An 18,533-nucleotide genomic window follows, 5' to 3' on the forward strand; every position below is an offset into this window, starting at 1 on the left:
AGGCAGATCTGTCACCGGCCTCTGGATGGCCACTCACAGTGGCTCTTGGCTGCTCACACCAGCTGTCGGCCACTCATGCTGGCTGCCGGGCCACACACAGTAGCTTATGGCAGCCCACTGCAGCAGGGGCTGCAGCCTACGCCGTTGCTGGCGACTCATGGCAGCCCAGCTCCAGGTTGAGCTGTTGTTCACCATCTTAGCTGTAGAGGGCAGTGTCATTGGCCCTCATGTGGGATCCAAACTGGGCCCTACTGCTCAGAACTGGCATCCCAAGCCAATTCTTAACCAATGCACCACACGGCTGGCCCTGTGTTTTGTGATTTAATCCCTTCACAACAGCTGTGCAAAATAAGTGTTATTTTTTAGATGAATAAATTGTGCCCAGATGATTCACTTCCTTATCTAAGGTCATACAGCTAGAACATGGTGGAGGCCAGCCTGAACACAGAGAGGCTCAGTTGTTTGTTTGCTTGCTTATTGTACTAGCAGTTTTAGAACTTAATAGATCAAGGATCTTCTCCTGAATCAAATTACTTAATGCATCCCTTCATATAGCAAATTAAACTGTTGGCCTACGAATGTATTAGATAAAGAAAACAGCATAAAACTCCCATCTGAAGCTCATACTTTTATGTTTTAGGGGGATAATCTAATTACAGAGTGTCGCTACAACACAAAAGATAGAGCCCGGATGACTTGGGTAAGAAACTTTTTATTATTCTCAAAACTCATTTGTGGAGAGGAAGGAATAAACTTTGATTTTAGAAGAAAAAAACTAAGAAGCATTCTCACTGGGAAGCAAAATTCCTGAATGTATTGAAAATGAAATATCATAAAAGTGAAATCAGAGTGGTTGTAGCATTTTTATGAGTAGCTAATGACACTATGGTCATATTTTAGTATTTCCTCATCAAATATTATTAATAAAATAACTGATCACTACAGACCATTGTCATGACTCTGACTTAGATGAATCAAGACTTCAAAAGGAAGAATGAATTGCATGACCTCAGGGGCTTCTGACCCAAAGAGAAATCTCATCCCAACAGATTTACTGGGGAGTTCTGCCAAACCTTCAAGTAACGGATTATTCATGCCTTCATTATATCTTCCAGGGAACACATCTCCTACCAACTGATTTTATGAGTTAGCATAATCTTAATACTACAATTTGGTAATGGTAGAATGAGAGAGGTCAACAATATGTACCTGATGGAAATATATTTGACAATGTATTGACAAACCAAACCTTGCATTATATAAACTTGTAACGGGTTTAGCTAACAATGACAAATTGGTTTAAATTAGAAAATATATTAATACCATTCTTCAATCAAAAGATTGAAGGAAAAGGATGTATGAACAACTCAACTGGGGCAGAAAAAGCATTCATAAAATTTATGCCTTTAATGGTCATGGAAAAAGGACATTTAGCAAACCAGGAATAGGAGAGAATTGTCTTAACCAGATAAAAATTAGCTATGAAAAATCTATATCAAATATCAAAGTAAGTGAAGCACTAGAAGTAGTTCTTAAAAATCAGGAAGAAGACCAGGATATTTATTGTCACTATTTCTATTCAACATTGTACTGGAAAAGAAAAAAAAATGAGGCATAAAGATCAGAAAGGAAGAAGCTAAGAGACAAAATATATTATTCACAGATATTGTAATTTTATACATAAAAATTTTCTCAAAATTGATAATATCTAAAATTAATTGTATTTTAGTATATAAGAAACTATCTCAAAAAATACAATTTAAAACTCTTAAGTTCTATAGAAATTAAATTTAACATTAGATGTGTCTGATCTCTATGGAAAATATGAATCTTTATCACAAGATATTAAAGAACACCTAAAGAAATTAAGAGATACTGTTTTCATGGATAGAAAGACACAGTAAAAATAAAAAAAATACTTCTATTTAGATTGGTCTATAAATTTGATATAATTCCAGTAAAAACTTCAGAGAGCTTTTATGATTTGGGATTCTGGTATCGTAGTTAGGTAATCTTTGCATAGTCATAACTGCAAAGATTTTCTCCTATATTTTTAAATTTTATTTAGAAAAAAATTTTTACAGTTTTAGCTTTTACACAAAGCAAGTTGATTCCAAAATCTACATAAAAGAGCAAGTGCTAATAATAGGCAGGACACTGCTAAAAAGCACAAAATGAGAAACAAACCACTGGAGATGAAGGTTTATTTTAAAGTTATGGCTATTAATAGTGTATTTTGGGTCCAGAGTTAGAACAGTGGAGCAGGGTAGGAAATCCCAGAAACAGACCTACAAACCTCCATGTGGAAACTTGGTTTAGGATACATATGGCATTTAGATAAGTGAAAAAAGATAGGCTTTTCATTAAAGAATACTGAGACAATTAGGTATCCAAATGACAAAATTAAAATTATGTCTTTATCTTGCACAATACACAGAAAATCAATTCCAGGAAAATTAAATATTAAATATAAATTTAGGAGAAAAATATATGAATATATCTTCATGACTTTGTGGTAGGTAAGAACTTCTTAAAAAAGCATAAAAAGCATTAAAAGATTGATGAATTTGAGCATATTAAAGCTTTTGGTAACAAAAAACATGATTAAGTAAGTGAAAAGAAATTTTAAACTGAAAAACATATTTGCAATACATAGATTAATAAACACCACTATTCAGCATTTGTTAAAAGAAATTTCATAAATCAGTTACATGATACAAATATACAATAGAAAAAGAACAAAATATGAAAACATTTTATAGACATAAAAGCCCAAACAGATAATAAACATATTAAAGGATCCTCAATTTCATTTGAAATCACAGTCATGCAAATGTAAACCAGAATGAGATACTTATGCTACCGGTTTGGCAATATTTAAAATTGTAATTCCATTGTACTGAAACTGGTCCCCTCATGAACTGCTGAATGTAAATTTATAAAACCACTTTGGGGGAAAAACATGGCATTCTCTAGTAAAGTTGGAGATTGATATGTGCTACACCCAGGTCCATTCCTAAGTAGATAACCTTGAGATTATATTTGTAGGAAGTGTTCCAGGAGAGAAATATATAAAATATTCATAGTAACATGTAACAACACAGGAACAAAAAACTAGGAACAGTTCAATTATTTATCAAAAGAAAACAAATAAATATATTATAATATGTCCATATAATACAGAGAGTGCCAAAAATGTATACACATTTTAAGAAAGTGAAACTGTATTAAAATTATAATACTCAATATATACCGATAACAAAAGATGAATACAAGTCACATTTGACTTCGGCAATTACAAGAGATGCTCAAAGTGGTTACCATCAGCATCCAGACACTTCTGATTACAGTGAACTACTGCTTGAGCAACGGTGATGAAAGTGTCCACTTGTATACATTTTTTGGCACCCCCAGTATATGAATTGTATATAGTTATGAAAATTAATGAACTAAAGTAATTCATATATTAACATGTATCTGAAGAACGTAATGTTGATTGAAAAGAGCAAATTTACAGCAGACTGTTTGTGGTTATGATATTATGTATCTAAAGCTTAAGAACATGCAGAATTAAACAGTATATTATTTAGGGATACATACATCAATAAACTAAATGTAAAATGTGATGAAAAGCAATAGAATAATACACAAAATATTAAGATAATCATCATCTTTGGTTAGAGTGGGGAAGATAATTGAACATGAGCACACAGGGTAGTCAAAACATTGGTAATTTTATTTTTTTCTTGCCTGGTATATAATTTTTGTTTGCATGAAATAGTTTACTAAATATGTAATAAATTATTATTTTTGTATTTGGATACTCTTCCTTTTCAGGGCCAACACAACTAAACCCCAGCCACTGAAAATATCAGATGATAAGAGCTCTGAATTGTGTCTCCCACTAGGCATTGCCCTTGGGGTTAGGCAATGCCTACTTAAAGTTACACTCCCTCCGGTGCGGGAGCCAGCAGCTATTGAATGATTAATGTGAGATTACAAAGGCTCAGCTACCTTCCTACAATTTGGTAAAACTCTGGATAGCCACCTCAGCTTAAGGATAGATAGATTAAATATTGTATTTACTGAGGCATCAGTTGCAGCCTCATTTGCAGGACAGTTTCCCTTTGTCCAACCCTGCCTTGCTCATCAAGTGTAACACATTATGTTTTTGTAGTTTGTAAAGTCATTGCATATTAGCCACTACCTTAATTTATAGTCATAGACAATAATATTAAGTTTTTCACCTTCATTTTTGAAGGATAGATGATTTGCTGGGTACAGAATTCTTGGTTAATTTCTTTTTCCCTGCAAAACTTGAATATGTAATTCCTTTGTCTTAATATGTAATATCTTTGTCTTAATTTGATAATTTAGGATGAAATGTCAGCTGTCAATTGTATTATTGTTCCCCCATATGTGATATGTTATTTTTTCTTGCTGCTTTCAAGATTTTCTTTTTGTCTTTGGCGCTCAGCGACATGACTATGATGTGTATAGGTATGCCTCTTTCCACATTTATTTTTGGTATTTGTTGAGCTCCTGGCACCGACCAGTTAATGTTTTTCACTAGACTTGAGAAGATTTCAGCCATTATTTTTTCAAACATTTTTTTCTACCCCTTTCTCTCTTATTTCTCATTCTGGAACTCCAATTACATGTATGTTGGAATATTTACTATTGTCCCACATATCTCTGAGGAGTTTTCACTTTCTTTAGTCTTTTTTTTTTTTCTGCTTCTTCTTCCTGTTCTTTGGATTGGAAAACTTCTATTGATCTATCTTCGAGTTCACTGACTCTTTCCTCTTTTATCTCAAATTTGATGTTGAGCTCATCATATCAATTTTTTATTCAATTATGTTACTTTTGAACTCTAGGATTTCTGTTTGGTTCTTTTTGTGTTTTCTCTGATGTCATTCCGTTTGTTCAACCATTTTTAATGTATTTGCCTTTAATTACTTGAACATCTTTCTTTAGCTCTTTAAACATATTTATACCTGCTTTTAAGTTTTTGCTAACTCTAACTTCTATATTTTCTCATAATCAGTTTCTACTGACTTTTTTCCCCCAAAATACAGCTCATAGTTTCTTGTTTCTTTTCATGTTTAATAACTTTTGGTTAAACGTTGGACATTGTAGATAATATGTTTTAGCAATTCTAGATTCTCTTCTTCTGAGGATCTTTGATCCTTCTAATAAGTTTAGTAGATAATTTACTACCTAGGTTCAAAATGTGAAATCTGTGTCTCCTGTGGTATGCAGCTGTTGATGTTTATACACATGAAACGGAGATTATAGAAAATTCAGTGCAGTCAAAGATTCGTCAATCTGAGATGATTGGTATCATGTTAACCAAACATCCCCATAATCCTCTGAAATGTTCTCCGTGGTGAGATGTGTACATTATATAAACAGAACTTGAAGGAAATTATGAGATTATTTAAGAAAGGCAACTTTTAAAGAGATGAAAATAATTCTATTTGTTTTAAAATGTGTCACTATCTCTTAAAAAACTAAACTGTCATTATTATTTTTCAGCTTCAAGATGTATTACATTTCAATATTGGAAGGAACTATATGGCATTGGTGGCTTGTGTGCTATATGGTGAACATATACTTTTCTAAGTAAAGCATCTCCGTTTTCAGGGAGGACTAAGCACCAGGAATGAAATGTGCCTCTCGTACCTCCTTTATTACCCAAGAGTTAACCTTACTCGATGTGCAAGCATTCCAGACATCATGGAGCAGCTTCAGTTCATTGGTGTTAAGGAGATCTACAGGCCAGTCACGTAAGTCAGAAGCCAAGTCCATGACAGGGGCAATGTGTTTCAGAGAAGGATGGGCACTATCTTCATATTGGAGTTATCACTGTGTCATGGAACTTCTCCATGTGCTGTTTTACTTGATTATTTTCAACTGGGGAGATCAGGTGAGCTTCCTAGTTGCTTTGTCCATGGTCCCCAAGACTACCTTCAGGTGCAATGATTTTATAGGAGGATGTAAAGGGTTCAGCATATAGTTGTACCCATGGCTAATATTAGTTACAGAGAAAGGATATGAAAAAAAACAACCTGACGAAAAAGAAAAAGGCACATGGATAAAACAAAGTCCACAGGAAACAGGTACAAGCTTCCAAGAAGCCGCTCCTAGTGGACTCGCACAGAATGCGTTTCATTCCACCAGCATCAGTGATGACAAGATGTATGAAATGTTGTGAATTGGAGAAGCTCATTGGAGACTCGGTGCCCAGAGTCTTTTGGGGGGCTGGTCACAGAGGTGCCCTCTGCTTAGCAAGTACCAAAACTCTAGACTCCCAGGAGGAAATCAGATGTTGAACATAAGCTGAATTGTTTGTACAAACAGTCTAGGCACAATCACTTAGAGCAAGAGCGATATGAGTATAGAAACTTGGTTACTGTTTTTAAGTTTCCTGATGCCAGCCCAAGGTCAACCATCCAAGCAGTCATTTCAAAGTATGGCAGTCTCAGGCCTGCTATGTTAATATGTTTTGCACGATTGCATATCATAGGAACTACTTAAGATAACATAATAAACAAGATGAATATTATTCCTGCCCTCTTAAGATTATATTCTAGAATGGGGGAGAGCTAATACACAAACAATATAAATATAAAATTTTAGACATTAGTTGATGTTATAAAAATAATAGAGACAGTGAAGGTTGTGTGTAGCTGCTGTCACCAGGATGGTGAAAGCATCTCTGGGGAGGTGTGTCAGTTTGGTTTGCTCTAACCTAAATACCATAGACAAGGTGGCTTATAAACACCATTTATTTTTCACAGTTCGAGAGCTTAGGAAGTCAAAAATCAAAGCGCTGACAGATTCAGTGTCTGGTGAGGGCCCACTCCCTCATGGATGGTCATCTTCTCACAGTAACCTCACATGGCAGGAAGGGGGAAGGGCGCTTCCTCAAGCTGCTTCTATAAGGGCGCTAAATCCCATTCATGAGGGCAGAGGCTCCCAAAGCCCCATCTCTTAATAATATCACCTTGGGTGTTAGGATTTCAGCTTATGATTTTAGGGAGGACACACACATTCAATCCATGGCAGGAGGTGATGTTTGAACAGAGACCTAAGTGGTGAGAAGCGAGCCATGCAGATACCCAAGTATACTCTAGGCAGAAACAAGAGTCACTATAATGACGCTATGATGGCTATGAAGCTAGTAGGTTCAAAGAGCAGCAAGAAAGTGAGTTTGGCTGAAGCGCGTGAAATATGGTAGAGAATGAGTGAGGAAGTTGACAGCAAGTGGGACCAGAGCATGTAGGACTTTATAGGCAACATAAGGATTTGGGGTTTTAAATGCAAGGAAAAGACATTGTAGGGTATTAAAAAAGTCAGTTTGGCTACTGTGTTGAGAAAGGGCTCTAGGAGGGCAAGACTGGAAAGAATAATACCAACCAGGAGACGATTGTGACTGTCCAGGTGAGAGGTGAGGGTACCTTGGATAAAGGCGGTGGCCATAGAGTTGATGAGAAATGGTTACATTCAGATTATCTTTTGAAAGTAGCACTTACTGGACTTCATTGATTGTTACATCTTAGGGAAATGGCCAGAGAAGAGGAAGCGTGAAGGAAAAATGATGATGTGTGAATGGTGGGATGGTGTAAGGGAAACTTGTTTGAAGAAGAAATTGAAAATTCTGTTTTGGATATATTAAGGTTGATATGTAGAAAAGATGGTTTTATCTATTCTTAATAACCACAGAGAAGAATTAGGGTGCCGGGTGGAAATTTTGGAATGTAGATTTTGTTTTAATATAAGAAAGAATTTTCTAATGATTAGGACTTTTCAAAATGAAAGAAAGTGACATAATTAGGCAAAAGATACACATAGATTTTTGAGGGGGTATATTTAAGGAAAGGATAAAAAACACTTAATGAGGATGTGATAAATTGCAGATGCTGAAGGAGAATGTATAACTATGGTCTACTTTTTGTTTCTAAATATTATAGGGATTATAAATTATGAACTAAGAACACCTTTCTCTTTAAAGTAAGCTTCCTACTCATAGATGTGTTCTACTGAGTTCCTTTCCAAACAACACAATGGCCATCGAACCAAAAGTCTTGAACCACTAAAATACAAATAACAAAATGCTTATATAAATTAGTTTATGGTTTATGTAGTATTTTCACATGCATGATTTCACGTACTTTATTTTCACACAATTCCAATAGGTAGAGCAGGATTTGCAATCCCAGTTTTATAGAGGATGAAATGGAAACTGAAAGATTAAGAAACTGTTCAATGTCCTATATTACATAATAAATGGGCATATATATATATATATATATATGAAAGGCATATATATATATGCCTTTTATTCAAAATAAATAATTATACATATAATTAATACATATTATTTGTACATATAAAATATTAATAAAAATCAAAGCAGTACCTAAAATGTCATTCTAAAAACACTAAGTCTTTTAAAAAAATATTGATATTATATTGTTTCTTACTAACACCTAGCCTTTTATTCCTTTAGGATATTTTTTACATGTTGACTAGAAATATTTCCTAATTGGGTTAATTTGAGAGCATGTGGAAAACAAATGGACATTCAAAGCTGTGTGTTTACAAGATGATGATTTGAAATACGTTCTATGGTCCAGTTGTTTTCTTTTGTGTTCATCTTGTGTGAAGCCTTTGAAAATGCTCACCTCCCATGTCCCAGGGAGCTCTGTCAGTGCCTCACCTTTGGTTTCCTCCAGGAAATACTGAATTTGGGCTTTTCATCACTTAGAAGGACAGGAGAATGGCTTCAGAGAATAAGACCCGAGATGCCATTGTCCACATAAATGCACTTATCTATATGGTTAAGTAATATATTCTTCAAAAATATGAGTGGAAAAGAGCCCATTATAAAATAGATGTGTGGACTTTAAATCAAACTTTCAAGTCTAGTTCATTGTCACAGTGACATAAGTAGTATTGAAGACCAACAAGTTACTGGCTAAAAGATCAGAAAGAGAGGAATGATTCAGGTGCTTTTTCTGTTTTGCTTAAAAGAAGATTGCTAATTTGGTTTCAGGATACAATACTAAAAAGGAATATCATATAACGTATAACCCCAAATCTCCTATTCTATGCTTTTAATATAATAATTAGTTAGAAGCCCTGTTTCATTTTAAGCATTCTGTAGCAATCCTAAGATTAGAGGATGACTTGGTAGAAAAATAGAGACAACTCCATCTTGTCTCAGGAATTGTCTGTTCCGGGAATGCGATTTTTCTCTACCTCCTGCAGATCTGCCAAGGCTTAAGGAAAAACAAAAACGCATAAAGATTAGATAACAGAATAGATAATGAGTTTAGATCAAGTCTGTATTCTCTGCTCACCACATATCAACCCTTTCTATGTATATCCAGGGTGGTTTATGTGATGAAAAATTCTTGTGTTATTTGTTCTATAAAAACAATCGAGAAGTGTTTCTATTTTTCTTTATATGAACAATCACTTTATAATGTGTAAAAATCACACATGCTTATTATAAAGAGTTTAGATAATGCAGAAAAAAGTTTTCCAAAAAAAAAGATAAAAGCTGCCACCTCAAATTTTGTTAGAAATAAACAGTACTAACATTAATTGAATATTAACATAGTCATCTTTCTATGTAGGTATTGATATAAAGATGAATAGATTATTGTTATAAAGATCCTAATTTGTGTCCTATTTTAAACAAAAACATTAAATTTTAACTTTTTAAATTAGAAGAAAAATAAACTAAAACTGAACAGTTGTTGAACTTCAAATAGATGTTGCTTTTGTTTTTAACCATAAATATTTTATATTATAAAGAGGCTCCAAATGTTGAGAAAATAGATCATGAAAGACATTAAGATGTTGCACTCACTTTTTATAAAACATGTTTCGATTTTAGATCACGCAAAAAAGGGATATTCATACTCTCGCATTGTCTCCCACCTCCAAACACTTATTATTAAATTATGATTTTTGTATTGCCAAGTCTTTTTAATTTTCACATTTAATTCTGAAACCTAATTCTCACAATTTTGAATGCAACTTTTATTTTTAAATAGATTCAATGATAATCCCTAATCTTTATATGACTTTTGCATTTCTGAGGTCTTTAATTTGATTCTTTAGGATGTTATCCTTAAGTTGTTTAATCAAGAAGGGCTTCCGGGTGCTTTATGCCCTGAGTTCTTTTACATTTGAGAATTTCTGCATTCATATTTGGACAGCATTTGGCTAGATAAAATATATTGGGGTCTTTTTTTTTTTTTTACTCTACTACGGAGATCTCTTTGGATTAATGGAAGTATAAGTCCTTTACCTGTAGAATGCTAAGTTAAATTGAACATATTTCAGTGTTGAGCATCTGAATTATATTTTCCTGAAACACAAAGTGTTCTGTTAGTACATATATCTACTTTTTTTTTTTAGTTTCAGGGAAATTTTCTTATATCTAATAATGTTTTTATAATCTATTTGGGACTTTTTTTTTTTCAAGAATTTTCCCTTGTAATTTTTTCAGAAGTGCTCGTCTGCTTTTTGCTTTTTCTAATTTATTTGGTGCTAAAGTCATTTTGTCTTAAATTTATTTCCTTTGATCTGCTATCTCCCTTTCAATCCCATTCTGTCATTTTATCATCTTGTATTTGAGCTCTCCTTTAACTGAATTCATGTTCTTATTAAATAAACTTATAACATGGAACACTGTGGGAATTCTCTCCAGTGTAATTGGTTTATATTTTCTTCTAGAGTTAGTTTTTTCTGTCTCTTTACATGAAATGTAATATAATTCCCTTTTCACCCTATGTTTGCATGGTTATGTCATTTCTTGCTCCTGCTGAATCAGTTCTGTCTAAAAGTTCTCTTTGATAAAATACAGGTAAATTCTTGACTTCCTTCTAAGCCAGGGGTCGGCAAATTGAGGCTCGCGAGCCACATGCGGCTCTTTGGGTACATACATGTGGCTCTGAAATAAAATTGAAAATGAAAATAAAACTATCATAGTTTCATTCATAAAAATTTTAAAGGATATTATTCACATAATGGTGATTTCATTTGTTTTGTGGCTCTCGAATAATTTTTAAATTGTTGTGAGGGACAGGATTGGCTCTTCTGTCTCAAAAGTTTGCCAACCCCTGTTCTAAGCAAATCTGAGAATAGCTTTCTTTCTCTCCACACCATGGTTTGAGGTTTGGGTGATACACGTTATGTACGTACTTTTGCATATTTTGATGGTAAAGGGCTGTGAGTACAGCGGTGGTACTACACCCTATATTGCAGTACATGGGTTATTCTTTCCTCAGAGTTTATGAAAATCTATGCAAGGAAGTTTTCTTACTGGTAGGGGCTGAATCCCTTTCCACGTGGGAATGTCCCCGGTCTTATATCAAGCTGTCAAACCTGCTGCAGCCCTTGAGCCTTCACTTCTTATCAGGAAGACTCAATTTCGCTGTGTGCTTCCCAACATCCATTGACTTGAGAGTGTCAGCGGTATTCTGAGTTGTGCCTTGTGAAGTCAGGCTTTTTAGCTTCCTTCTTGTTTTTTTTTTTTTTTTTTTAATTTTATTTGGGAATTGGGGGAGGGGAACAGCGTTGGGAAATCAGGGAAGGGGAACAGCCAAGTTGCTGTCCTTTTGCTCTTCAGTCTTGTCGTGGAGGACATCACTTCGCTGGCCCATGTTGCTATTATCATTTCGCTCTTCCCGGGTGAGGCAGTCACTCACTGGCCATTGGACAGCCACTCACGGTAGCTCACTGCAGCCTACGCCGTCGCTGGCAACTCGCAGCAGCCCAGCTCCAGGTTGAGCTGTTGTTCACCATCTTAGCTGTAGAGGGCTGCGTCACTGGCCCTCATGTGGGATCCCAACCGGAACCCTGCGGCTCAGAGCTGATGTCCCAAGCCAACTGTTAACCAATGCGCCACTCGGCCTGCCCTCTGGCTTTCTTCTTTAACAATTAGACTATAAAGTTTGTGGCATTATGTTGTATCTCTTTTCTTTGGCTTGTTGATGTGTTTTTATTCCTGTTTTATTATTTTATTTCAAGTCATATTGCTTGAGGCAGAACTCATATACAATAAAATGCACCTATTTAATTATATTGTTAGAAAGTTTCCTCAGATGTGTACATATATTTAACCCCATCATAAATGAGATATAGAATATTTCCATCACCCCCCAAAAGTTTCCACTTCCCACACAAAGTCCCCAGGAAACTGTGAATCAGCCGGCTTTATGTCACTATGTTAGAGATCTTTTCTAGGTTTTATAGAAATGAGATCATACACTATGCATCCTTTTGTGCTTGTTTTCTTTGACTTACAAGGTTTCTGAGATTCATCTATGCTGGTGCATGGTCCGTAGTCCATTCCTTTTTATTACTGAGTGGTATTCACCTTTGTGGATGCGCCCAAGTTCATTTATCGATTCACTTGACAGACATTTGGATTGTTTCCAGTTTCTGGCTTTTAGGAAGAAAGCTACTATGGGCAATATTGTATTAGTCTTTGTATGAATATATGTTTTCAGTTTTCTGGGTTAATACCTAGTGGCGGAATCACTGGATTGTATGCTGTTTATATTTATTTCATCAGACTCTCAAAATTCTCTCCAAAATAGTGTACCTTTTTTACATTCTCACCAGTAATGTATAAGAGCTCCTATTGCTTAACATTCTTCTCAATGTTTTCCATTTTCAACATTTTAAATTTTATCTATTTTAATGTGTATGTAGTTATGTCATACTATGGTTTTATTTTCCATTTCACTTGTAACCAACAATGTAGAGCCTCTTTTCACATGCTTATTGGTCATTTATAAATGTCCCTTTTTAATTGTTCAAATTTTTGTCCATTGTTTAGTTGGGTTGTTTTATTGACTTGTAAGAATTTTTTATATTTTTAAAGAGTTCTTTATACTTTGGACATAAGTCCTCTTAAGATATATTTTTACACATAATTAATTTCTCCTAGCCTGTGACTTGATTTTCATTTTGTAAGCTGTATTGTTTGAAGTTCATTTTATCATTTTTGGTTTGTTTTGTGCTTTTGATATCTATCCTGTTTAAGAAATCTTTGCCTACCCAAGGTCATAAAGATTTTCCTCCTGTTTTTCTTTTTGTCCCCTAAGAAGTTTATAGTTTTAGATTTTACATTTTGGTTGATGATTCATTTTGAATAAATTTTTGTGGGTGGTTTGAGGTAAATGCTGAGGTTTATTGTTTTTCATATGGATAGCAAGTTGTTCAAGAACCATTTGATCAAAAAACCTACCCTTTTTCTGTTGATTTACCCTGGAATGTTTGTTGAAAATCATTTAACCATATAGTGACTATTTCTGGACTCTGAATTTTGTTTCATTGCTGTATATGTTTAGCCTTACTAAAATACCACATTCGATTATTATACTAAGTCTTTGGAAAAGTCATGACATATTTGTCTATGTTTTTCATTGCAAAAATGCATCATGACTTTTCCGACGACCTGTTTCATAATATGTTTTCAAATAAGAGCAGGTAAGTCCCAAATGTCATTTTTTTCTTTTCCCAAAATTATTTTGGATCATCTAAGTTTATTCCATGTTCACATATATATATATATATATATATATATATATATATATATATATATATATATATTTAAATCAACTTGTTGATTAGATTAAACATACAAAGGAAAATTACTCATGAATATTAAATCATAATATTAAGGTGATTTATGTTTATCAATTACAGTGATATAAATAATACTCTTTTATTTATCTGTATATCTGGATAGGCATCTACACATTGCCCAGATGTGCAGGAATGTAACTGTTTTAATTTCTAGAATACTTCTAATATTCCTAACTCCCAGTCTCAGTGATAGCAGAAAAACTTGCTACTTCAAGGTTACCTGTTTCTGGTTTAAAGTTTGGTCTTTAAGGAAAAATATTCAGGTTAAATATTTACTTTTTCAGGATTTCTCCTCCTTGTGTTTTTTCCTTCTCTTTTTTCCGGGGGTAATCTGGAAGCGGCGGGTGGGATAGGCTGGAAAGGGTAGTGATGACGGTGTGATGTTATTATAGAAAAAGGGCCTGAACAAAGTCAGTAGGAGTGGAAAGGTGACAATAAACATGAGACAGTGATGTTAGCTGAGAGAGACTGGGACCACATCCCCAGGTTGCTCAGTCATGCTTTCTCTAACATCTGAACCATTCGATTAGCCTTTATATATATATATATATATATATATATATATATATATATATATATATATATATATATATATATATATACACACACACACACATCCTTTCCACCTGTTTATAGGAAGTTAACAAATGTGTTTATACCTCTTATGTTAGTTTCTGGTGTGAAATCTCAAAAAAATTAGTTTCCTGATATGTTCTATCAGCAAAGCTTTTAAAGATTTTATCTATACACAAAAATACAGTATTCATTCTTATCCTTGAGACTGCAAATAAAATTCAGAAGATTTAAGCCATCGCAGCGCGTTAGTAGAGATTCCACTGCCACCTTGTGGTGCGTTAGGTGGTCACAGGTTCATGGTTTCCCACCAGCATTTCCCTAGTTAAGTAGCTGATTTTTCTTTTTCTTCAAAATAGAGATCTTACCTTTTTTGAAAAGTAAATTTTCTTTTTATTATTTGATTTAAAATTATTTCATATTTAATAAAACCTAGATATAGCTTTTAGTGTATTTAAAAAGACATTGTATGTAATCATAATAGGCCCCTTTCAAGTCAAGTTTTTCTTTTAATCATTCCTGAATTGTATCTCTGCAAGTCTTCACAGCATGTTTAATTTTACAATGCTATAGATTTTAGGTCATATGCTTAATGTAGTGTGATGCTGATTGCTCTTTCTTTATGGTGTTTAAAGTCTCTTACAGAATAATGCACTTGAAACTCAACAAAGATATGGCGACTTTAATTAAAGGAAAAAGAAAATTAGGAATGAAGACTAGGAAAAAATCTTCACATATTATGCATCATTTTACTCATTGTATCACTTACTAGAGAATGGAGGAAGTAGTTTTAAGTTAGAGATTAAAAATTTGTCTTAATGACTCTGAAAAAATAATAAAGGGTGTTTGATTTACTTAAAAAGATAATATTCAATGTGCCTGAGTAGGTTGTACGTGTGAGAGAGGATAATGACACACACAAAGAAATTATAAAGATCAATTATTAAAATGTAGATTTCTCTGCTGGAGATTAATTAGTTGGTAGTTACTGTAACATCTTCTTGGTGTGTCATGGGAGCCAGATACCTGCTGGTTGCCCATGATAATCTCCTGGAAGATCCACGGATTCATTCAGGAAAAATTTCGTTATGTGTCAACACTTACACTTTCCCTCTTTTCAAGAATCAATAATATACGCTTATGGTTAGTAAAGAGTATCTTTTCACACAGGTCTTACCATTCTTCGGTGATTTTTTCTTTCTTTCTTGGACGTTTAACATGTGCTTTTTTCAGAGTGGCAAGTAGAAACACAGTGTATCGTCTGAAGAATATTTTTTTCTCAATAAAATTTTAAAAACACTGAATTTCAATCTTTTGTATTTGTCTCCTCTTAGGTAAACCAAAAGAGGGCAACCACTAGGGGTCAGGCTTTTCAACTGTATGGAATTGAGATTTCCATCTGTTACAGTAGTACCTTTTGAGAACATACACATTTCTTTATTACACCATTAGCATTACACTCTTTAGAACTGATTGCTTACCAGTTATATTGTTAACTAGAGCCAAAAAAAAAAAAAGAAAAAAAGTGAGAAATTGTGAGGCTCTGGGGAAGCTTTCTGAACCAAAATTATTTGTCTAAAAATAATACCCATCTGCTACTAAAACAAGGAATCTCAGTTTAAAAAAAGGCTTTTTAAGTGCTGTGTATTTCTTCTAGTAACTGTTGATGAGTTCATCAATACATTGTATTAGGTTATCTATGTTTGTAAAAATAAACAAGTATGAGATCTATTATATCTTAGAATGTTGAAAAGTAATGGAAATGTGCAATGCTTTTGTTCTGAATATAACTAATTGTGAGCTTTTTGTTTTTTTGTGTTTGTTTGTTATTTTAATTCAGGACCTGGCCTTTCATTATCAAAAGCCCCAAGCAATATAAAAATCTTTCCTTCATGGACGCAATGAATAAGTTTAAATGGACTAAAAAGGAAGGCCTCTCCTTCAATCAGCTTGTCCTTAGCCTGCCAGTCAATGTGAGGTGCTCCAAGACAGACAACGCAGAGTGGTCGGTAAGCCCTACTTTGTTTTCATCTTCAGGGAAACCAGATGTCCATTTTACCTGAATCCCCAACTGGTAAAATCTAAGCAACAGACCAATATCCATAAATCCAATGGTCTAGCTGATTATTTGTTTAGTGATTACTTGGGTTGACTGAAAACTACTGATTCCACTTCCTTTGCAGAGGGAAATTTATTCTAAAACTGAAGTTGCAATGAAGCAGGGTTAGGATGAGATAGCAATTTCAAAAAAGCAATGGATACTGTTTTGTATCGCTTCTTTCCCAAAGGCATGTCTGGCCCTCTTCTCCCCTTGCCTCAGAACCCCTAAGGTTCTGACTCCCCCTGGTGTTTGACAATGGGTCAGCAGCCATCCACTCCTGCCACCCCTCACCCCTTCTATCCCTGCGGAAGTGCAGGGCTAAGCAAGCTTGGCTGCAGTCCTGCTCTTAGAACAGTCACTCACGGCATTGTCTGCTCTTCCATTTTCAGATTCAAGGGATGACAGCATTACCTCCAGATATAGAACGGGCATATAAGGCAGAACCTTTGGTGTGTGCCTCTCCTTCCTCTTCTCTGCACAGAAACTTCTCTCCCAAGGTGCTCACGTGCTTCGTGGTCCTCAGTAGCATGCTGAGCCGCTTACACCTGTGGTCATAATGCTGTTGTCCTCGGTGATGATGTTCTCTGATCCAACCCTCTCATTTAACATGCAGGTTAAAGACACTGTGAGCATGAAGAGTGAGTGTGAAGACTGTGGAGACTTACCTTTTATATACTCTCTTCCTTTCCACTCTCCCAGTCTACCTGAGAGATGTCAATTGGGTTCTCTTCTTTTCCTCAGAAATGTCTGATAAAATGTATCAATTACCAATAAAGCAAAACTGGCCTGACTTAATATAACCTTTATAAAAATTTGGACAAAGTCAAGTGACAGTAAAAGAATTATTTCCTTCTGTGTTACATTTTATTTTAAACACTCATTATTGCTATTTTATTTTTTTTAATTTTTGATTTGGCTTCTGGATTCCTTTTTTAAAATGCCTTCATCTTAAAAATGTAAAAGGACATACTCTCCACTCCAGTTTTCTTCCTTTTGATTGTTTGTTGGGTGTGCAACTTCCCAAATGTAACCATGTTACACTCCCATCTTCAATGTTATCCAGCTCTGTCTTTTTCTGTGAGTTACCCGTGTGCCTCTCACCTCAGTCCTTTTTGATGATGCTCATTCTAATCTCTTCATTTATCAGAGTCTACTGGTACTCCCAAATTACTTCTAACCCATCTCAAAGTACTTTTCTATCCTTCCCTACTCACCACTGGCCAGGTGAGTTTTTTCTTGAGCTCTGTCACTATCTAAAAAGAAAGAGGCTATGAGAAACAGAAATGGTACATAACTGATTGTAAGCTGAGGAGAAAATATATCTAGCTGCAAATCCTGTGCTGTGAGGTGTCAGTCCTTGTACAGGTTTCAGGTCAAAGGCCAGAAAGTGCGAGCCAGCCAAAGAGGATATGAGGTCCACGTGGCACCTCCCTGACTGTGTTGGGTGTCATGTGTGCTGCGTCCTGGCTCAGTTTGAGTCCCAGTTGCTATTGTAGATTTATTTTTATATTAGTTAATAAGATAACATTCCATAATAAAATTGTCACCAATTGAAAATCTTGTCACTCTTTTGGTTCTCTTTGTATAGTTCAGCTAAATCTTGTTTTTGTGTCTTTTCCTCATTTCTTAAGTTTGGATTGTATTAATAAAGTAAATAAAATTAAAATTTTGTGTGGTATCTTGTACACTTCTGGAGAGAAGCAAGTGATTCCATTTGACTGATATTTCCAATCAAATCAATTAAACATGTCACATTTTTCTATTCCATTTTTAAGGCCTTTCTCCTAGGCAAACAATGTCTTCAACACAAACTGTATTGTCTTTCAAATAAATATTAAATTTTGAAGTGTTTCCTTCTTGATTTTAAGCATTTTGTCTACATAAGGAAATGTCTGTAATATTTATGAGGCATATTTTATAGTTAACTTTATTTCTTTTTATTTCATAAGTGCCATATCAGATTCTATGATTTTCCATCCAAATATTTGTATAAGAAATATGATAATCCCAAACATTCCCTATTTGAAATTTCATGTTTATTTTTACTTCAGAATACCTGAATCTGAGATATCAAAGTAAAAGGCTATCATTGGAAACTATGTAATATTTTATTTGTTTTCATTGTTCTTGGTAAGGAAGGTAAACCTGCTGGCTAGAAAAGCGTACACAGGTTTTGGAAGCT

The 18,533-nt window shown here is 34.5% G+C and overlaps 1 protein-coding gene across 2 annotated transcripts in view; it reads left to right on the plus strand.

Moving 5' to 3' along the window:
* MOXD1 (monooxygenase DBH like 1) overlaps positions 1–18,233 on the plus strand; it is a 117,535-nt gene extending 99,302 nt beyond the window's left edge. The window contains exons 9-12 of one of the 2 annotated variants that reach the window (XM_019663461.1): positions 641–700; positions 5,647–5,789; positions 16,091–16,259; positions 16,741–18,230. In XM_019663461.1, coding sequence (XP_019519006.1) covers positions 641–700; positions 5,647–5,789; positions 16,091–16,259; positions 16,741–16,908 — 540 coding nt within the window. In that variant the 3' untranslated portion in view covers positions 16,909–18,230. Of the gene's footprint in view, positions 1–640; positions 701–5,646; positions 5,790–16,090; positions 16,260–16,740 lie in introns of both variants that reach the window. The other variant, XM_019663460.1, reaches the window with a different exon arrangement.
* Positions 18,234–18,533: the final 300 nt, after the last annotated feature.

This window comes from Hipposideros armiger, unplaced genomic scaffold (assembly GCF_001890085.2).
Source record: "Hipposideros armiger isolate ML-2016 unplaced genomic scaffold, ASM189008v1 scaffold_391, whole genome shotgun sequence".
Taxonomy (NCBI): Eukaryota; Metazoa; Chordata; class Mammalia; order Chiroptera; family Hipposideridae; genus Hipposideros; species Hipposideros armiger.